This window comes from Monodon monoceros, unplaced genomic scaffold, assembly GCF_005190385.1.
Source record: "Monodon monoceros isolate NGI ecotype Baffin Bay Population unplaced genomic scaffold, NGI_Narwhal_1 Super_Scaffold_19, whole genome shotgun sequence".
Classification (NCBI taxonomy): Eukaryota; Metazoa; Chordata; class Mammalia; order Artiodactyla; family Monodontidae; genus Monodon; species Monodon monoceros.
In genome coordinates this window covers 59,597,639-59,620,842 of record NW_021703775.1, presented here as the reverse complement: position 1 = coordinate 59,620,842, position 23,204 = coordinate 59,597,639, and the positions used below count along the sequence as shown (strand labels likewise).

Below are 23,204 nucleotides of genomic sequence, written 5' to 3'. Positions count from 1 at the left end.
GCTATACAGTAGAAGCTAACGCACCGTTGTAGAGCAATTATAGTCCAATAAAGATGTTGGGAAAAAAAAATCAGTTTCCTTTAAGAATGCCCTTTATTGAATCAGTACAAGTTATTAATTTTATTAAATTTCAACTCTTGATTATACATCTTGTGAACATTCTCTGGAATGAAATGGGAAGAATGGATGAAATAATTCTGCCTACTGAAGTCCCACGGTTGTCTCGAGGTAAAATATCATTTCCTGGTTTCTTCTAAATATCCAAGTGGAGATGTCAGGTTAGCAGTTAGTTATAACTGACTCTTCGCTGGAGTACTCACATATTTGCATATATTTGAACATGCATGAATTCTAATTCATACATGAAATTATCACATTTCTTTCATTTTGTATATAGAGAAAATCACATTCGGATTTGGTATCTTGCAGAAGTTACAAACTTAAAAATACATTTGCAGAGGTATCTCAATTATCTTGACCTTTCAGCCTTGGAGACTACATCTTGTCGCATGGAGAGCACTAGGAAAAAACTACTTGATATAAATAGTTAAAGGGCAGTACTCCTGTTTTTAATCCCCCCGCCCCTTGTTCTTAAAGTCCTGACTAGTCCAAGGAGAAATCAGAAACTATATCAGAATCAGAACCTTGATCCTTGTGCTGTATATGTGGATTTACTTAGGAAAAGAGATTTTAAAACATCAAATTTGCCAAGTGCTGTCAGTGGCACTATTAGGCTCAGATTTGATTTCTGTATAATCAGACTTTACTAAATTTTTGCTTTCAATCCCTGTTGGATGGCTGTTACAGTAAAGTATAATGTTCTGTAATAGAAAAACATAAAAGCATTTGTCTCATAAACATGTTGTACTTGATCCTGTAAAGCAGTGGTTGCTAAGGGAACTATTTGCCAAGAAGAAAAAGTATTGATTAGGATGGGGGGCATAGAAATGAAAGGGTTTCCTCTCAAAAAAGAAAATAAGAGCATGTAAGACATTTTTGGCTTTAGAGTCAGATGCCTCCTGACTGGACAGGGTGGCCATGACATTTCCTGAGGGGTGGTCAGGCTTACCTGTGCACGATCAGGTGCAGCCTGTCGCTGTTGCCAAGAGGCTTCTGAGAACAGTAAGGAGCTGGAGAGGGCATTAAGGGAAGTTGCCTTTTAATTCTGATTCCACGCTCAGGGGATATGGTCTTCCTGTGGGGAGGCAGAGAAAAACATCTGACACTGAAAACAAATTGGCCCTAAGATGGACTTCTTGGAGGGGCTGTTGATGCCAGCCAGCTGATAAGAGGCTGAAGTCTAGAGCTGAACTGGGAAAGAGACTAAGGACAGTTGATGCCTAGAGAGAAAGGTACCAAAGTATGTCTGAGCATTTCTTCAAAATGCCTGCCTCATTAATGCTTCACTAATAAGGTTTTTGAATGAGAATTTTATTATGTAAACATGTTCATTATAATGAAACATGTTTTCCTTATTATACATCTATGCATTTGTTTACAAGACATTTTCTGTTTAAAAAAAAAAAAGGGCTTCCCTGGTGGCGCAGTGGTTGAGAGTCTGCCTGCTGATGCAGGGGACACGGGTTCGTGCCCCGGTCTGGGAAGATCCCACATGCTGCGGGGTGGCTGGGCCCGTAAGCCATGGCCGCTGAGCCTGTGCTCCGCAACGGGAGAGGCCACAACAGTGAGAGGCCCGCGTACCGCAAAAAAAAAAAAACCAAAAAAGCATAGTCAACAGCATTGACCATACCAGTGACATGGAAAACTAGATAGAGTTACTGAACACTTGTACTAAGTCCTGGGGTTAAGGGGGTTCAAAGTTGGATAAGACCTGGCTGCTCCTGCACATGAGGACTCTTTGTCTAATGGGGAAGTTAGACTTGCGTGAAACCATTATTGGAAAGGGTAAGAGGTGTGCACAGGTGTTTGTAGGAGCGTGGAGGATAGAGAGCTCAGAGTTGGAGAAGACTTCTCAAAGAGGTAACATGTGACTTGGGTCTTGAAAAATGAATAGGAGTTATCAAGAGGAAGGAGAGAAGGAGGTGTTCCAGGCGATGACATTCTGTGAGCAAAGGCATGGGAGCATTTATTGAGGGTTTGTAGTGAGAATCTGTGTGCTTATTGGAGCATTAGGATGTTTGGACTTTTTCTTGTTAGCAAGAGAGAACCAATGAGCAGGCTTGTCTTTTTTTTTTTTTTTTTTTTTTTATACGCGGGGGTCTCACTGTTGTGACCTCTCCCGTCGCGGAGCACAGGCTCCGGACGCGCAGGCCCAGTGGCCATGGCTCACGGGTCCAGCCGCTCTGCGGCATGTGGGATCTTCCCGGACCAGGGCACGAACCTGTGTCCCCTGCATCGGCAGGCAGACTCTCAACCACTGCGCCACCAGGGAAGCCCCAGGCTTGTCTTTTGAGGAAGATGATGCTGGTTGACAGTGTGGGAAATGGGGTAGTGCAAGGAGACAGGTTAGAGGATGCTGCGGTGGTTCAGGAGAGTGATGTCTTCAGGGAGTTCCAGTTACGATGGAGGGAAGGGATGTGTAATTGTGGAAAAAAAAATCTGCATCAGAATCCATTTGATTTGGTGATACATTAACTGCATATATTTACAAAGATAGTAATAAAGATTTCTTGGAATATGGGACAGGAAAGAGGAGAAATACAGTTTTTCAGTAGTTCAAATGTTACTTGAGTTTCTTACTGATTTTTAGGTTCCTAGGATTGAACTAATTTTGAATTACAAATTTGAATATACGGTCAAAAGAATTTCTTTATGGTAAATTTTGCTGAACTATATTAGGCTGGTGGTACTAATAACATGTCAACAATTAAATACAGAGGTAAGAAATGGTTTACGTGAACCATTTTGTCACGTGTTATAACCAAAGACTAAATTATCACCTACTTTACTGTGTTGAGTTGTTTCAGTATATTCTATTCTGGTTTTCCTTTCAAAGTAATTTAGTAATTTCACTGTTGTCTTGAAGATAGGAATGTCCCTTTGTGTGTATACATGTTATATACCTGTCATTTCTGAAGACCAAATATAGGCTAAATAGGAAAATAAATCTTAAAACAGATACCTTGTGTTTTTGTTTAAACTTCTAAAATTGTTTTACTAAGAGATGAAGCTTTGATCAAATAAGAGAGCCTGATCTTCTGAAATCAAAACACAGGAGATTTTCTATTCTCCCTTTTCAAATAATCACCCTGAAGCTCTTTATTTTGTAAATGATATCCTTCTAAAGACCCCTTGACAAGAAAATTATTTATTTCAGTGAGGGAGAACAGTCTTTTCCTGACTTAGGCAGTAAGTCAACGATGTCACCAGAAGGAAAAGTTAGCCTTATAAAAATTATAGCCATTTGTTTGCGCTGTCTTTTGTGAAAAGACATTCTTAAGATGTCTTTATACCTGCCTTACTTTGAGCAGCAAGTTTAAGTATCTTAAATTCAAGCACTTTTAAAAGATTCTCTCCAGATATGGTTATCAGAAACATGTTTACTATTTAATAGTCAGTGCCCAGTTAAGGTGTGATAAAGTATCTATTAAAGATAATGTTAAGAGGGGGGAATAACTCATAACATCACAGAGACTCAGAGAAATAGTCTGGTTTCCTACAAGAGGCATTTCAACTATGAGGAATATTATTAAGGATTGAGTCTTGCTGTGGTTCTGTCATGTTTGTTTCATTTGTCTGAACTGGTTCCCATGAAAGTTGGTTTTAAAATCTATTTCTTACAGTCAACTCCATTTCATGACCCAGGACCCTGATATGGTCTCAGCCGCAGACTTTGACGACCTCAGCTTCTCACTAGGCTGTAGCCCTTAGTTTTGTTTGTTGTTGTTTCTGGCTTTGGCTGTGGGCAGTAATGGACATTAGCATTTGTACTGAAGTGCATTGGAGGGCACCTCCTCCGTTGTATCCCATTCCTGACTCCTTGGGTGGTGTCTGTTTACATTTATTAGCACTGCCTTGATATATGAAGTTGCAGAGCTGTTTTAAACCTGAAGCTGGTCTCTACCAGATGGGGTAAAAAATTTGAGGGTTTTTGGAATAATTTTGTAGATTGACAGATGTAGTTTTATTGAACATGGGAAAATCCTGGAATCTTTGTTTAAAATGAAGAAATTTAAAGGAATCTCAATTGTTTCTGTAATAACACATCAGAGGAGTAGTGGTTTTTGATCAGAAACGTTTGTATTATAGCTAGTTAATGTTGACGTGTATGGCTATATTTCAGTCTTCTCTTTTTTTAGGAGGTTGGGTTTCATTCATTTGTAGAACTGCAGCCAAACTGTGTTTCGTAAATTGAGGTGTCAAAATCGGATGTTAATCTTGACATCCTCACACATTTTTGCTTTCAGACAGGCCTTTTTTTTTTGGCGGTACGTGGGCCTCTCCCGTCGCGGAGCACAGGCTCTGGACACACAGGCTCAGCGGCCGTGGCTCACGGGCCTAGCCACTCCGGGGCACGAACCCGTGTCCCCTGCATCGGCAGGCGGACGCTCAACCACTGCGCCACCAGGGAAGCCCTCAGACGGGCCTTTGAATGAAGCTAACAAGCAAACATTATGTGGTTGTTAATTGTTTTACAGATGAGAACTGGGATGATGACCAACTGCTTGGTTTTGAACCATGCAATGAAAACCTTGTCTCTGGCTGCAATATAATCAATGGGAAATGTGAGTGTGACACCATTCGAACCTGTAACAATCCCTTTGAGTTTCCAAGGAAGGATATGTGCCTTTCAGCTTTAAAGAGGATTGAAGGTAAGTACACATTTTCAGTCATAAGTGTTAGCATTGTGTAACTCTGAGCAGTGATGGTATTTGAGCTGGAGAAGGCAAAGACAAGCTTAGAGCGATTGGTAGCTTTGACGATCTCAAACAAGATGCAGAATGTTGACTAGGTACGGACGTGATGGCATATGTGTGCCTGTGTGTCCACGCACGTGTGTGTTTCCTGAAAGCGGTGGGATGGTCATGCTGCGGTAGTATGGCCAGGATAGTTTGTGCCAGCCTGCCTAGGTCACCTCTGCATAGTGGATGATTTCACATGTGGCATGCTTGAGGTCAGCATCTGTTGTTACCACGTCCATTCCACGTGATTTACCATAGGATGGTGCTCCATGAGGAGAGCGCTAATTAGAAATGCAGCTCATCTGGTAAGAACGTGCATCTCTTTAGAAGAGGTGGGAGATTTGTGCAGTGGCGATCGGAGGCTGAGATTGGCTCAAAATCATATAGGTGTGGATGGGTCATTGGGTACTTCCCCTCTGGAATGAAGTCAGAAATCACATTAAAATAACGTGGCCCATAACTTTTATACATTCATGCATAAAACCTAGAAAAGAAATTTAGGAATTGAAAATATGAAGTAATCAAGTAATTAGGGGTGGCATGCCCAGAGCTGAGTGCTGTGCCTTGCCACCAGAATTAACAGAGGATGTGGCATGGGCTTGAGTCTCAGCCCTGCCCCTGATCAGCATTGAACTCTTGCTGAGCCCCAGGTTCTGCTCAGGGAAAAAAGAAGACTGAACGAGACTTTCTTAAATATACCTTTTGTCTCTACAATGATGCTGCTCAAAGATGGAGAAGTTGGTAATATAGTTTGGAATACCCAGGATTTTCCAAGTCCAAAATCAAGCTTATAAGGGCAGTAGAGCAAGGGCTGAAGTTTTTGAATTGTATTAAGTTTCTCAGACATACTAAATGGTAGTAAAGAATGGGAAATGTGCAGTAGCCTCTAAAATAGCATTTCTCTTTGTGTTTACCAATGCTGCTGAATCTTTAAAAGAGAGTACAATAGAAAACAACAGAAATAAAATTTTGGGAACACAGAGAGTCTTAGATAACATTTATTCTAGTCCTTGAATTTGAAAATTGAAAAACTCAGCTCTACACAGTGGATGACTGACAAGCCAAGTTCTAACCGTGTGAAGTCTTTTTTGAATCACATTATGCCATAGACAACACAGTTACCAAACTCGTTTTTATTGCCTTGCGGCTCTTTGCTCCCCCGTCTTCACCCCCATTGTCCGCTGAAAAAATAGTATATTTTGCCAACTTCAGTGTATATACTTTCAGGGGTAGAGTTGAAGCAGTCAAATGTCTATTAAATTAATTATTCATATAGATTTTATCACGTCATATAAAATAATACAGCAATTTAGAGTATTACTTTTTGCTGTTCTTATATTTCACAAAACTGTTTTAGTCATATTTCGAATGCCTCACCGTCACTGTCATTGTCTTTGCTGGAGCTGATTTCCGTGTCATTTAACAGTTTTCTGAGCACACCCTCTTTATTGCCATCTAAGTTGTTGGAGATGCAGCAGATTTTGAATCCAAGTTATCACAAGAAGTTTTGTTCCAAAACACGGTGTCTTTTCACATAAAACTAGGACGGTTACATTTTTAATTAGTGAGGTGTGTATTTTTGATCTTTACAGTGTGGAGATTGGCTGTATTGATTTTTCAGGTGTTTCTGAAAAGGCTGTTTACAAGATCCAGCACTTACAATTTTGACATCATTCCCTCAGGAATAATTACTGTGGCTGATTAAATTTCTCTATGCCCCTCCTCCCCTTGTTTTTTTTAACAGATTCTGTCTGATGGCCTCTTCATAATCCAAAAGTAGGATTGGTTGAGGTCATTTAAGGTTTATGTATCTTCCACAAATTGTACTTGTTTTTTTTTTAAATAAAGCACTCTGTGATATTTGAGGCCTTGTAAGAAATCAATATTGGGGGATTTCCCTTTCCTGAGAGATAATTTTGAAGAAAAAGGTCTACTTCTATTCAAGTATATATTGCAAATGAAAGAGTTAGTGATGGTATATCACTGTATATGATTAAATCATTAATAAATGCAATGAAGACTTGGAATGCTATAGGAATTTAGGGCCAAAAAATTGTGACCTGGCATTATATGATAAGGTATTGTAGAGGAGGAGGAGTCTGAACAATTTGGAATTTGGATGGTGATGGATTCCAGGAAGAAGAACGATACGGACAAAAGAATAAAATGTACAAGTGAGAGTTGCTTGACTTACATGAAGGACACTTGGGAAATGAATCTAAAAGAGCAAGTTTATTTTTTTTTGCCATGGCAATAAAAGCGCCAAATCCTAACCACAAGACCACCAGGGAACTCCTGTAAAAGAGCAAGTTTTTATGTTGATAGGTAATAGGAACGAAAGATGGGGAGGCAGGACAGGACCAGATGATGAAATGTCTTCCACGTGGCTCAGGAAGGTTAGGCCTGGTGATAGGAGCTATCAGGAAACACTGTAGGTTTATGAGCCGACAGCAGCAGAGCGTGGAGAAATCAGTGTTAGGCAGATTGGGGTTTTGGGGCGTGGAAGGAATTTGCAGGTGGAGCTTGTTGGAGAGCTGTTTCCGTTATTTAGATGTGGTGTCACAAGAGACTGGTCTAGGGGATGGCCGGGGAAAAGCAAGGAAGAGATGGAAACACGCCATTTTGATGGAAGAACGTCCAGTATCTGCTAACAGACAAGGGAGGGATGAAAATACAAAGATGATCCTGGGGTTCCTAACGTGAAAGGGTAGAAGAATGATAGTACGAGAAACAGAAATGGGAAAACCTCTCAAAAGGTGGAACTGAAAAATGAGGTGGTTGTTTTAGAGGGATTTAGGGCCAAGAGACACTTTAAAAATATGGAAGATATTACAGCATGTTTGAATGATGACAAGAATGATCTAGTAAAAAGGGAGAAACTGATAATGTAAGAAAGATGATGACTGCAGGAGCAAAGTCTTTGAGGAGGGAGAGGAGCAAAATTGTTCCTGTTTCTCAGAGATGCATAAAACAAGGTCATCAGCTGATGTTGAGGCGGAAGAAGGGGTGTGAAAAATTGGGGAGGGAGAGGAAATGGAAAATAGAAATCTCAGAGGGAGGACGAGTGAATTAAGTAGGGAAATGTATTAGGGTCGCCTGCTAGTGCTGATAGCTTACTTGAGGTTATAAATTTGAAGGGAGACCAGCCAGCACAGTTGTGCGCTTTTCCCCAGCTCTGGTGCATGCAGTGGAGGTGGAGGGTTAGGATTTAACCAGGGTTAGGATTTTTCCTGATGAGTCTGATATAAAGAGAAGGGTACTGAGATTGAGAATTACGCAAGAGAGTGCTTATGGTGACTGGCCATGCCATTGCTGCTGGGAAGGATACAGCAGCAGTCAGTAGCGAAGGAACAGAGGCAGAAGCTCTGTAGATAAATGCAGCACCTGTGTGTAGTTGGTACATCATGTGATTGCATGTGCTTTAGGCAAACAACGTGTTATTTTTTTAAGGGGAAGAGGAAGAATGATCTGAAATTAGTGATGAGAACAAAGAGGACCCCTACCCCACCCCCAGGACTTACGGCATGTGGGCGGTGAAGCCGTCCCCACTTGAGAGGACTTCAGGGGATAGAGAGCAGTCAGGGAGGAGTACCCAGGTTTCAATTAGAGCACAAAGGTGAAGGGAACCATCTGGAGGGGAGAACGACAGCAAAGGGGATTTTGGTGATGACAGTCCACGAGTTCTAGAAGGCACAGTAGAAGGATTCGGATGGGAGGGTTGTGCAGAGCATGGGTGATTTTGCAGAGCCAAGGAAGATTGAGTCCAGAGATGATGGATGACCTGGCAAGTTTAGACTTAGTTCTTGAGGTTTGTTATGAGAAGGTGAATAGTTAGTTCTAGTTAAAGCCTTCCTTTGAGGACTGTTCTCTGGGGCATTCTGTAATGTGCAGGTATGTATGCAGTTAGGGATGGTGCAGAAGGACTAGTGTTCTTGCCAGAGCATAATGAGATAATGTGGGTCCCCATTACTACGTTTTGTGAGCATGAATTTCTGAACATGAATTTTAAGCATAATTACAACAACATTTTTAGAATGTGTGGAAGTCATTGCAAGGCATTTCAATACCATATTTATAGATTTATGGAGAATAATTGCAATTTCAGGGTATTTAAAAAAGTTCTTGTGTATTATATTTGTTTAAAAGGGAGGGTATTGGTCCTGGATTTTAATGAACACATCATCATAAAGTCAGTTTGTCACAGATTTAGAGGAAATAGGATACTGGATAAACAGGCAGCCAGGCCTTTGTACGGAATAATTTGTCAGAATTATCTTTGTTTCTCTGAGGAAGAAGAGAAAGACTGATAAAGGGAATGAACTGCAAGTCATCCCACCTTGATCTTAACAAAGCTTTTAGTTTTATGCCGTACTACCTATTTATCATCGGTTTGGTACATGCTGTACCGAGCTCCACAAAAGTTAAATTGATACACCATCAGAAGAGGGGACCACATTAACAAAAACAGTACCAGCCTCTGTGGCTGCCACAAGGGTTTTCTTGAGGGGCCTCTCTGGGCTTGGTAATGGTAGTTAAAGTTGATACGAAAGACTTCCATGATACAGTGAATAAGTTGGACTTTTAAGTTTGCATCTGACTACAGGTTGGGGTAAGTAGCTTTTGTATTCTAAAAAAATTACTATAATTCAGAGTGGTTGTAATAAAGTTGAGAAGTAATCAGAAGTATGAAATCATGCCAGATTCAGAGAAGGATGTACAGCACCCTAGAAAACATTCGTCTGTCGATCCATCCATCAGATATTCATTGAGTGCCAAACATGTACTAGTCACAGTTCCAGTTGCTGAGGATACAGCTTTTGTGGAGCTCACACTCAGAAGGGGAGGGGTGACAGTACACACAAAAGTGAGCAGGAGAGTATCATGGAGTATGATAAGAGCTATGAAGAGTAATCGTCAGGATGATATGATAGAGAATTACTGGGTTGACTGGGGAAATTGTTTTAGATAAGGATGTCAGGGAAGTTTTTCATGAAGGAAGAGCATTTGACCTGAAATCTGACTGTAAGAAGGAGTTGAACTTGTGCTGATCTGAGGGGAGAGAAGTCCACGCAGAGGACACTGCAAGTGCGAAAGGTCTAAGCTGAGAGAGAGTTTGGTGTGTTGAAAGAATGTCGAGAAAAAGCAAGAAGGTCAGTGTGGCTGGAATGTCATGGGGGTGGGGGGTGAGTAAGGGCCAGGTCACACAACGCCTTGTGTTAGATAACGATGAGGTGTGTGGATTTTGTGATGAGTACATAGGAAAGCTGTTAAAGGATTGTGAACAAGGGTGTAACGTAATTTGGTATGTGTTCTAAAAAATGAACATGGTAGAGAAGAGACTGGGAGAAGGCTGGAAAGATGCAAGAATGAGAACTCGTCCACAGGTAGTGTTCAAATAAGAGATAAGGGGGACTCAGACCTGAGAGTTGGAGATGGAGAGATGGGTGGGTTTGAGATGATTTGGAACTAGACTTGTTGATGACTTGTTGACTTGATGACTTGTTGTAGACTTGTAGACATGTGGGGGTGAGAGAAAGAGGAATCCAGGAGAACTCTTAGATTTAGGGTTTAAGCAAATTGTAGTGCTCTTTACTAGGAGCAAGAGCAGATTTAAGGAGGACTGAAGAGCTTTGTTTTGGATAAATTAAATTTGACACCGAAGTAGAACTGTTTGTCATTTAAGTAATTTTTGATGTAATTAACTCATTAAGTAGCATTCATATACATAGCTTCATGATAAGTATACTGAGGGCTACAAAAACAGACATACATCCTTGAGGAAAAGTCAGCCCTTTCCACAAGGAGGCCTGACCTTGTTGGGAGATTCTAGAGAAAAATAAAATCAACCCAAATTCACACTGATATGTCACCAGGCAGAGTCTAGCCAAAGGGATATCTGTGTGGGATCCATAAAATATGTTCTCAAATATACTTGTTTGACATCACACATCACGTGGATTACTGGAATAGTTTGGGTGCTGTGGAACTTATTCCTGTTTGGAGCTACGCAATGAACATTTTGCAAAAGGAAGAAGACACTTGGGACTTAAAGTCCTCCTTTGTTTTAGCTGAAAGCACTTAGAGGTAACGTTTAAAGTTTTCTAATTTCAGGCTGTATTTAATTATTTTTCTCTATAAGATATTTTAGAGAAAAGATAGTCAAAAATTGTCATGAGGTATTTTATATCATTGTCTTACGTTGAGTGGACAAATAAGAAATAAGAACTGCTATACATTCATAAGAGAGGGGTAAAGCAAGGAAGGCTTTGTGGAGGAATTGGGAACCAAGTCCAACTCTGAGAAATGCATTGAGTGGTTCAACAGAAGGGAAAGGAGAACTGAAGAGCAGCACTGGAGATAGACAAGAGAGGATGGACAGAGGGAGCCAGATGGAAGGGATAAAGGTGGCAAGTCAGTGGGCTTTAGTGGCTGATTGACTTTGGAGGATGGGGAAGGAGATTTGGGGGGTGAGGGGTGATTGTCAAGATAGATGCTTGGCAGGGGCATGATAGTCAGGCTATGTATAGTGGTGTCATATACTAGGATGTGGAATACAAGGAAAGCAGCCTTATGGGAGGCAGGATGAGCTGGATATTGAGTCTGTTTTGTTATGTTTGATGTATCTGTGGAGAATCATGGGAATAATGGGAGTTATGGGTCTGGAACTCAGAGATCTGGGCTGGAGATAAGGATTCATGAGTTATCCTCCCAGGGAGAGTATGGTGCTGTCAATGACCTTGGAGTTTATAAGTGATGGGGGGAGTATGAGCACTTTTAGGAAGATTAATGTGACAGTAATGGAGGAAAAAGAGCGACTGTAAGTGTTAACACGCCAAAATCAAGACGAAATGACCTGTGCAGCGACGGTGGTGCCGGAAGCGTCGAGTGCTCTGTTAGTATAGTGGAAGGAAGCCTCAGAACTGTTAATGTCAGCGGACTGAAAGTTAGCCTGAAACACAGCTGTTGGCACCCAACGTAGTGGGATGCATAAAACAGAATATATCATTTTAATTAACTGATCGGTTATTTCATTGATTTGTGCCCCCTTATTCAAGAAAGACTTTACAAGTGTTTGAGTCTAGGAGAACTGGTCAGACCCACCTGAGATTAGAGCCATCCAGAGTAGGAGTGCTAAGATGATTAAATAATGGGATAGGAAGATGAAGAGATAGCGTTATAGTCGTAGACTCTTTGAGTCCAGAAGGATCCTCTACTCAGCATTCTCTACAAGTGCCTTCTGAGGCTGGTCCTTTCATTTTAGAGCTGCTTTAATTCTTCATTCATTCATTTGTTCACTCAAAAAGTATGTATCAAGCATATTCTATGGGTAACTGAACCTCAGATGCCACCGGTTTGACTTTGTTTTGCCTTTAACTGAAAGACCGTTTTCTAAATTGCCTGAAAGGTCAGGTGCATAAATTGACTCGCATTTTAGATCCACTGTGGAAATTGGCTTTTGATTTTTTTTCAAGATATTTTATAAATGTCTTAAATGATATTTATAAGCATTTGTCCTATCTCGGAAACTTACACTGCATGATATGTAGGCTGAAGCAGAAATTAAGGATTAGAAAGAATATGTTTATATGGGCTTTCGTGTCTGTATTTTTTCTGCTGCTTAAAGCAAAGGGAAGTTTGATTTTTACATTGTAAGGCTGTATCCTCTGAAGCTAAACTAATTATGACACAGAGACAAATGGCTTCTGTTTAGTAGACTTTTCTTTCAGTTTTTAAAAATCCAAATAGCAGTTGCTTCAGAGCCTTAAGTTTTATTAATTATTCTGTGCCCTAAATTTACTATTTCAGTCCTCCCTAAGGAAATGTTAACTATTACGTGAGCTTCTTACTCTATTTTTAGTTTTCTACATTGCACTTATTTTTTTCACACAAGTAAAGTGTAAGTGCTAAATGTTATTCTTGGTTGTTACCTTTTTCTTGATCTGTAGCCTATAGTACAACCTGTGCTGTGTGGCCTAATCAGATATTCTAGCTCTTGATGCCATCTGTAATGTTTGTCAGCAGACACGCATTTAATTAGTATGTAGAAAGAATTATGATTCTCTCTGCTTTTATTCACAGAACTTTTTTACTTAAAAGTTTTTTGTTGGGCTTGCCTGGTGGCGCAGTGGTTGAGAGTCCACCTGCCGATGCAGGGGATGCGGGTTCGTGCCCCGGTCCAGGAAGATCCCACGTGCCGCGGAGCGGCTGGGCCCGTGAGCCATGGCCGCTGAGCCTGCGCGTCCGGAGCCTGTGCTCCCCAACGGGAGAGGCCACAACAGTGAGAGGCCCGCGTACCGCAAAAAAAAAAAGTTTTTTGTTTTTTTTGTGGGGGTGGGATGCTCACAAAAAAGTACCCCAAGAAAATATGATCAAAGAGAGCTGGACATATTGCTTAATATCCAGTCCATCTTTGAGGTAGTGCAGCAGAATTCCCTCTTGACCCTCTCGCCACTGGAACAGTGCTGGATGGAGACACTTTCATCTGTAGCAAGAAATCTGCTGCCATCCCATAATACAAGTACAGAGATGACAGATACACTCAACTCTGTCCCAACCCGAATTCCCACATGGGGCTTGAGGTCCACGGTGAGCCCTGGGTATCACACATAGGAAATCGCATAGGTTTTTTAAAGTTGAGAGAACTTGACCGTCATACAGAGATTTTGATTTACTGGGACTGGACCAGGATGGGCGAGTCTGCATTTCCAACCAACCCTCGGGAGAAGCTGTTACAGCTGGTTTTTCACCACACTTTGGGTAGCAAAGTCATACAGGGTTTATGTGAATCTGCCTCCCTGGATTTGCTGTACTGCTGTGAGAGAACATCTTGTCTTTAAGTAATCATTGGACTTACTTTCTAATACTTTTTTGTTTTTAAAAACAGAGCCTATGTATAAATTGCTTTACTTCAAATATTAATACATAGTAATGGTTTCATTATACGACTTTAAAAACTTTTTTCCAAGTAAATATTAAAAAGAAATTAAAACCCCACTGAGACATTTCATACTGCCTGTGTAAGATCACGTGGTGAGGAACAAACAAATTCCCAAACTTTGGATGCTGGGGAAATTGTTTTGTTTTTAGTAGAGATGATTCTCTATATAACTTCACCTTTTTGATGTTTGCTAAACTTTAGAAATATGTCTAAGACCATATATCTATGAATTTTTTTAGTTATATTTATCTGCATGGTATTAAATATCACTGTCCCCAAATCTTTCATAATATAGTATTGACTATAGTAATAATGATCCAGTGTAATCATTAATTCACAGGCTTAGACATACTGAGAGTCAAATTAAATGTTCTCTCAAAATATAACTGCTGTGTACTGTAAGATTAGGATATAGCAGCATTAAATTTATAAGGTCCTTACAAATTATCAGTACTATAATTATTCCGTTAGAGGGCAGGTAGAAATGGAGATAGGTGTTGTACATATTACAAGGTTTATGAAGTTTAGGGAACTTTGGGAAGCACTTGGCCCTTCAAAACTGCTGTAACATAATCCTCGATAATAAAATATATGTACTGAACTACCAAAAAAAAAAAAGAGAGAGAACCTCTCAAACTCTGATTCTTACTTATTTTGAAGCCAGGCATTCTGTGTTGCAGGGACTGTGCCTTCTCTGCTTCCAGACATTCATATGCACCGATTCACAATTCTTAAGTTAGTCATTTACTTCATTAAAATTACTCATCACAGATTCTATTTTTCTTAGGCTAGGTACATCTGAAATCAATGTTATGCTTGTGAATATATTGCTTTAGATTATCTAAATTGTTTTAAAAATATATTTTTGAGGAATTAAGTTAACATTGTTTACCAAGTTTAGAAACACTAACCCTTCCCTTGACCAAATAAAAAAACACATTTAACCTTACCTTCACCTCCTTACCTGATCAAGGTCCCCCTGATTTTGATTTTTGCTTTAGCTGCCCAAGTGCCATTAAGGATACTTGTTTAATTAAGGCAGTAAGGCTTTTATGCAACTTTAAATCTGTATTGCTGTTACCCTTTATAAAAAGCCACAAGTTGATAATGTGATTATCTTTCCTTTTTTGGTTCATATATGTAAAATGATTTTGACATCTAAATACACGTGTTTCACTTTAAATTCCAGCAGCATCCTGGGGAAAGTGTAGACAAAGTTATTTATTTTCATAAGTGTTTTATTTAGGTTGACAACCAAGTCAGTATTTTAGAGTTTTATGTTTTGGGTACAAATTGTTATTTTGATGTCTTGATAACTGGTACAGAGGGGAAAAAAAAAAACCAAAACAGCTACCAAGAGGCGGAAACCAGTTTCGAGTATCTGGGAAATCAAAACAGGAAACTCGGGGAACTTGGATAAGCCCAGTTGGAGAGGAGCAGTTGGCTGAATAATTATATAATTATACCTGCATTTTAACTGTTGGAAGTCATGCAGTAACCTTCTGGTGGTTGTGATTTCTTGTGCCTAGCAGAAAAAAAAGTCATGATTAAATATGTTATATCCTTGTGCTAAGAGAGGAGAGAGAGGAGAGAGAGAGGAGAGAGAGAGAGAGAGAGTGTGTATGTATATGTGTGTGTTTAGAGGGGCATTTCATTCAGTCATTTTGGGGTTACAATAAATGGTGTAAAATTTTTTTTTCAATCTGACCCTTAGAAGATGCTTGCTGTACAGTTACAGGTAAATAGCCAGTACTACTTTGTTCTGTTTATTGATGTCCTTCCCCATTGTTTGCTTTAGCTCTTTATCTGTACTTTCAGCCCATCTCTTCTGTCCCAAGTTGTGTGTAGCTCAACCATCTGTCTGTCCTCTTCCTATACCTTCTCCCAGGTTAGTGACAGGAGTACCAGAAATTGTAGGTGAACAATTTTTTTTGCTACAAGTGTATGCTTGTTTCAAGATTAAATACCATATGCTTAGTAATAGTGTTTTAAAAAACGCACTCACTGTTAAAAGGCCAAAAAGCAACCTGACACCTTTAGCCAGAGAAATGGTATTCTTTGGGGACCATGCTGAAAACTGTATTTCCACCTAACAGGGATGCTTAAGAAACATTCATCTAAAGCTGGCCTTTAGCAGGTTAACGTTTTAGCTTCTGGGTAGCGCTGAGTAGTCCCTTGCGGATCTGTGGTTTCTGACTTGGCTGTAGGTGACCTCTCAGTTATTCCCAGGGCTTGGCGTGTGCTCTGTCACACAGAGCTGCTGAGTTGCTGCTTTGCCCAGCTGTGTCTGTCTAAACGCTGGCCCCCACAAAGGCTTTTCCTGACATGAGCAAAGGGTCTGGAATCCCAGCCCAGGAGGCCTTCCGAGCTGCTGCAAAGGGAGCCGAGTGGGATCCACTTTCCAGAGCAGGGCCTCTCTGAGAGGAGTTACAGCTGCCCCTTCTGTGTCCTCCGGCCTCAAGCCAGCTGTCTCCATCAGATTTGCAGAGGGTGTGGACCATCAGGAGTTGTCTTTCCAAACTCAAGCCATTAAAACTTCATTAATTCGTGTAATCAGTATTCCCAAACCATAATCTGGGGTTTTGGACAACTCAGGCAAGCTTGGTGGATTGTATTTGTTCTGCTTATGCAAAAAAAAAAAAAGTCTGTTCAGAGGGAAGTTTAAGAAAGAGTTTGGGAGCATGATCACTTTAGCAGGAATTTGCATTGCATCAAAAAGTGATCATTTCAGATGTTCTTATAATTTTATCAATATAGGTAAGGATTCTTTGGTAGGTAGTGTGTTTTTTCCATTTCCCAGCCTTGCCAGTATTTACCTAGTACCTTGATTAAGAGATCCTCCAGGAAAAAGCAACAACAACAGAAACTTTTTTGAATAAAGAGGGTTTTAATTTAAAAAAAAAGAAAATCTTTATGAATGGAAGGAGACAGCCACGAATGCATATAATGACCCATAAAGATATACCTCTAGGCAAAGCTACAATTTCCTCAACTTCTTCCTGTAGGCTAACAGAGCTAACTTAGGAGAAAATGGTGAAGACTGCCAAATTTGTCTTTTCTCCCCTAAGGCCACCCCATTCTGTTCTTTCAGGTTTTTCCCACCTCAAAAGCCCAGCATCCTTTCTGTCTTTACCACCGGCACCAGTAATCTAGGAAAATGTTTAAATACTTACCTCTTATTGATCTATTACACTCTAGAATGTTGCTTCATCCAGCATTCGCATTATAATCCTTTCTAATTGTGAAATTCCTATTGAAGGAATTCAGCCCAGAAGGAGGAGAACTCTTTAGGATTGAGCAAGAATCCCTAAAGTTAATCCTGTCCCTTTCTGACTGTGTCCTGCACACCTGGGGAGCATGGACCTGGGTCCAGCCCAGCTGTACCAGGGCATTCAAGGCGACATGGAAAGGATGTTGCCTCTAGTGGGAGAGATGAGATGGGCACACAGGCTGTTGTAATAAGGGCAGAGTGGCCATTCCCAGTCTGAATAGTGTTGTACGTGGTTGGCATTCTAGAAGATACTGATAAAAAATAAAGCTTAATCAGTTTACAAGCTATTTTGTGATTTATAGAACTACTATATTTACTTCCAGAGCTGGTGCTATATCTTCTTTGTGAAATGTATACTTTCTCAGGAAAGGTATTTAAGAGCACTAAAATTCAATATTTGGGGTTTTTTTTTAATTGGAAATGCTCTAATAAAAGGAAAATTTGACTCATTCCTTAGTTCATATTGACCACTAAGATATTGTTCTGAGCATTTGAATAATTTATTTTGAAACTTATGAGACCATTCTTCTAATGGTGCATAGTCTCTAAGATAAGGATAGTGGATTCACATTGGTTGTTGAAACATCTAAAGCTGGGGATACACCTTTTATAGGGTGCCTTCCTGCTTTTGATTTTCGGTCTCTGTTTCTAAGTGTTCTTTGCATCAGGAGAAAGTAACAGTATAAGTAGTGCCTGTAAAGTTGGAAGAGGGAAGGAATTAACATGCAATGAATTAATATTTGTGTGAGTTTTTCAGAGACTGGAATGTTCCTTTAAATTGTGGATGTGTTTTTCATTTCTGGCTGATAACTTCCTGGTTTTCCTACACTTCATTATTCTTTTCCCTGTTGCTGGGATTTTTTTTTTTTTTTTAATTCCCGAAAAGCAAGTAAAGTGCTTTCTCTTTATCAGTAGCCTTTCTTTTCCTGTTGCAATAACAAAAGAACAATACAGGAATTTAATAATGTTAAAAAATTGATACCCCTTTTTCTGAATATATCCATGTATTTGTCTATAGATAAAATCCAGGTTTTATAGACCTAGAGAAAAGCTGCATGTCGGTAAAATGAGCTCATATTTTATCGTGTCCTTCTTATTTTTTTTTCCTTTTACCCAGTTTGGAAAATGAAATAAGGGATTTTTTTCCTCATCAAAATCTGTTCCCATGGTCTGTTGTTAAGAGTCAAAGTCCTGAAAGTTAGAAAGATAGGTAAGACCAGTTGTTGTCCCCTTAATAGAAGGACGTTTCAAAGGTGCCTGGAAAACATTCTGATCTTGTTTATGTATTTAAGTATATAAAAGATTGTTATTTACTCTCTCTGCTGTTTTGGCAAAAAAAAAAGTCCAGTCTGCTTCACAGAGCTTTTATAAATATCAGGGGTGTGTTTTTGCAACAGTGGACATGAAAGGAAGCTTGTTTCAGTGTTTTGATGCAGTTTGAGTTTATGGCAGAGGTGCATTTAAAGTGGCTTCCTCAAGTATCCTTGAAACCACATTGAGCAAGGGCACTGGTGACCTGTCCCATGGTGGTCCTGCTATGGCCTCAGAGGACCTGGCTGGCTTACTTCTAAAGGATGAAACAAAATCTGGGCAATTAGTGAGGTTTTTAAACTTTCTAAATACCTTACCTATAATATATAAAGTGATATTTATCTCTTTGGCAGTAAAAGGAAAATATAATATGATCCTATTTATATGTTCCCGGTGCCTTTTGGTGTTTGGGTTGCTAATCACAGTGGAACCTTCTGAATGTTTTCTAATTGAGAGCCAACTTATTTTTGTTCCATCAGGAATTTTTCAGACAAATTAGGCTGTGGTGTCACACCTCAGTGTGACATGGAACTCCCCAAAATTTTATGTGTTCTTTCATGCCTCCTGGCCAGACTTTGTGTCTACCTAAATTCAGGCTGTATTATAGTGTTTTCCTCGAGGGTCTTTTAGATATATCAGTAACTAAGCTAACATCTTTAATCCAGAGAGTATATGCCATATGGATCTATAATAGTGTGTTTATGTGCATAGGAAACATGTTTTTTCTATAAAAAAAATTATACATGTCACATGTGCATTTGTGTATTTTCTGTGCCAGAAAGTGCAGTCTATACACATATGTCCCATGTGCATGTATGAATCTACAGCTAGATGTATGTAAGCACATGTACACACATGGTGGCGTAATAGTTAATACATGGAAATAAATGCAACCGTAGGATTATTTTTTATCTTACCTGATATGTATATGTCTACATTTACTTATATGTTATTAAATATGACAGTGCTGATAATGGTGTTACCTTCTCTCATTAAGAGTTTTCTGAAAATTTTGCTCAGCTTTGATGGTAGAAATTAGTCATAGAATCTAAGCCCCAGCTCTACATTCCAACAGTTTTTCTTAAGAATTGGTGTAATATTATGCACTTTGTGAATAGCTTATAGAGGACAAGGCAAGAGTCTTCAAATAAATATTATTCAGACTCCTTCCGCTTTCATTTCCCTTATCACCATAACAACCACACCCAACTTTGCTATTAAACCGTGTTGTCTATCTGCTTCCCACACGCTAGTTGAAGCTGACCCTTTGAACAGCAAAGGAAATATGAGAGATAACGTTGAAAATTGTCTTCCTTTTGTTGACATTTCTAGAGCAACAAGTCAGAAAGCTTGTCTCCCTCTGGGTAGACAAGAGGCTACGGGTCATGATTAGATGGTATGTCCATTAGTAACCGTGATGACTCCCAACAGAATTATTTAAAACATTCCAGTGAATAACTCAGAATCCTGGTAAACAAAAGGGGAGTGGTTGTTAACTGACAAACTGTTTCAATTTTCTATATATGGGAAGGCGACTACTAGGGAAGAAGGTAAGGATCAACAGAAAATAGAAGTCTCCACGTTTCTGAGGTTAGGTGATTCTGGATCACCCCCCATGAAATAGTGTTTCTCAGGAGCCTCCATATATGGCCGTTCAGAGCTCTGCAGTGGGAGTTCTTTGCTGTGTTTTACTGCTCTATTGATTGATGTGAGACCTCTGTACCATCTTTGACACATCTTATAGTTGTATCACTGCTCAGTTCAGAGAGATTTTAATTAAATCACATACTGAGTTGATGCTTCGTGGTTTTGAGTTACTCGTCTATTCCTCAATCATATTAACCTTTCCGTCAAGATTTTTGCCAGCTCTTAAAAGAATTCCTTTCTTTCAGATATGTTTTGAAGACTTTGACTGATATGAGTGATATCACCAAATGCGGTGGCCCTTTGATAAACGTTTTCTGAACATAATGAAACATGGTTGATTTTGTTGTATTTCCCATGGGCTGAGGTACTGTTTTCTATTACCAGAAAACACATTTGAAGTCTTTATCAAATCTGATGTTAAGTACCTCCTAAGAAGAGAAATAAAGTGATTCTATCTTGCATTTATTTACTGTTATCTGTAGCATCAGAAATAAATGAATGTCTCCAGGAAAAAGGGTTATGAAATTACAGCACATAGACATATTGAGGGATTGGGAGGTAGTAACTGTGAAATGGGCTTAAAAATGACTTTATTCACTTAGTGGCATTTTGGAAAAACTTAAGCAGTCAGGGAAATGAGCCAATCTGTATTAATAGAGAGCATTAGAAATTTAAGTAAATCGTGTTTGAAAGCGATACCAGGATTTCCCTTGAATGCTTCTGAATAAATTCTGCTCGTTAAATGTCAGTTAAACGTGTGTCAGTGGCATGCAGAAACTGAGAGGGCCACAAAAATATCCACTTCGGGCTTTAAAATATTGAAGTCCTTTAATGTTCTTTTGACCTCCAGTTAAAGGACATAGTCACACAGCAGAGGAAATGCCTCACATTCTAGCATCTGGGTTTGTTTCTTTATACTTTTTTGGCACAGTTACAACAGTAGAGCTTTTCTTTCCTTAAATTTTTTTCACAGTACAGTCAACACAGGCTTCTCACACAAGCGGGGAAGGACAGTCGTGAGGCCAAAAGCAATGTTTCTGCTCTGCCGTCCGTGGCAGGGCCTCATTGAATGGCTTGTTGTTTCATGGAGGGAGCCTAGAACCAGAAAACAAACAAACAGAATCCCACACAAATACAAATTTTGTATAAAGTTAGGTACCTCCACATGTGCACATAAACGTATGTATACATACTCAAGACTTCATGTTAGCAGTCAGTGTCCTTTTTTTTGAGCTTCTTGAGTCGTTGCCACTGTTCGAGATATTTCATCTGTATATGGTTTGAGGATCTTCATCTGGATTTTTAGCTGCTCGAAGCTGTTTCTTTCAGAATTTTCTTCGGTAGCTTGAGAAGAGAACCTAGTTTAATTAAAATTCTTATAAAGTGTATGTATTTTGACATGGGTGCTTTATTTCAGCTCTGTTAGTACTCTTCAGCCATGTGTATCATTTATCACTAAGGAAAGGTCACTTAAAACTTTAGGGAATGAAGCAATGGCATCTGATTTCCCATTGATTTAAACACTCATATCAAAACAGTAAGCTGTGGACATCTTCATATTTTCACGTTTTCTCAGCTTTACATCCAATAAGCTTCTGTGTGTGAGAGCTTTTCTTGAGATCTTGAATAATATGAAGCAGCATCCCCTAGGTGTTCTTTTCTTCACAGGAGATGAGTTTGGTAACATATGTCTTTCTTTACAGTGGTCACCTTAGCCACTCACTGCTGAAGACCCTCTGGCTTTGGCATCGCCAGTGCTTGTGGGCCATTTGTGTAGTTCTGAGATGGAAAAGTTAGGAAGCAGTACTAGTACGCAGAGATGTTAACAGACTTAAAATTAAAAGTAGCCTTACTCATACTCCAATAAAAAGATGTTAAAAAAAAAAAGTAGCCGTAAAAGTAGTTTTCAAAGCCGTCTGACTCACAAAAGTTTGTTTTGTCTGAAGTTTATGTATTGAATATATTTATCCTATAAACTCAAGCTGAAGGGGATAGTCATCTGCCCTTAGCAGATGCCTCTGTAGTTTCCCCTAGTTTATTCATTCATGCATTCATTTTACACGTATTTGTGGAGTACTCACTGTGTCAGACATTGTGGTAGATACAGGGTGAACAAGACAGACAGGGTCCCAATCACACCGAGCTTCCAGTCTTATGGGGAAAATAAATAAAAGCCATAAACAAAAGTATAATAAGTGCAGTTGGATAACAGAATGCCGAGACCAACATAGGACGGCTTGAGAAAAGTCTCTGAAGAGATGATGTTTAAGTGGTACTGAAAGTTAAGAAGGAAGTAGCTGTGCAAGGAGCCTAGGGAAGAACATTCTAGGCAGAGTGAACCCATACGCAGCAAGCCCAGTGAAGGAATGAGCTCTGTGTGCTGGGGGATGAAAGGTTTAGGGGCTGAAGTGTAGCGAGTGGGGTGGTGGAAGATTAGGGAGGGACTAAATCACAGAGACTCTAAGGTAAGGAGTTTGGATTTTACTCTAAGTGTGATCAGAAGCCGTTAAAGGGTTTTGAGCTTCAGGTGGAGATTGATAGGATGCCCTTTTTAAGAAGGTGAACTCTGGCTGCTCTGAGGAAAGTGTCTTGTAGCAGGAGGTAGGTGGAACCAGGGGGCTGGGGAGGGCACTGAGGGAGAGTCCAGAGAATGCTATGTGGCCAGGTGGGGTGTTGGCAGAGGAGGTGGAAAGAAGGGAGTGGATTCTGTGTGTCATTTAGAGGTACAGTTAAAAAGTCTGAAAGTGATTGGATTTGAGGGTCAGGTTAAGAGGTGGGCTCCAGACTGACCCCACGCTGCTGGCTTCAACAGTTGGTGCCATTTCCTGAGATGGGGAAGACTGGGCAACAGCTGGGTGGAGTCAAAGTTACCCTTTGAAATGCAACAAATACACCAAAGTAGGGGTGATTTTGAGTCCTTCTCTTCATTTAGTGATGGTGTTTGGAAATTAAGTCATTAACGTGTATCACTGCAACACAAGAGCAAAATTCTAAGACTCCATCTTGGTTGTGGTTCTTTAGCTTGGTCTTATGCTGACTATCTAATCCTCTGGCTCTGCCATAGGCGGTGTTTCTCTCTGATCTTTGGTGAATGCTTCTGTTTCTTCCCCAGGAGTGTCAACACAACCCACACCCCAGTTTGCTTAGCTTCTCTTTAAAATTGTTCACAGATTCT

General features: G+C 39.9%; 1 protein-coding gene across 3 annotated transcripts in view; it reads left to right on the top strand.

Annotated features, from left to right (window-relative positions):
* The window catches only part of CRIM1 (cysteine rich transmembrane BMP regulator 1), a 208,590-nt gene that overhangs the window by 45,036 nt on the left and 140,350 nt on the right, over window positions 1-23,204 (top strand). For all 3 annotated transcript variants that reach the window (XM_029232033.1, XM_029232035.1, XM_029232034.1), the window contains exon 2: window positions 4,599-4,772. In XM_029232033.1, coding sequence (XP_029087866.1) covers window positions 4,599-4,772 — 174 coding nt within the window. The remainder of the gene's footprint in view (window positions 1-4,598; window positions 4,773-23,204) is intronic.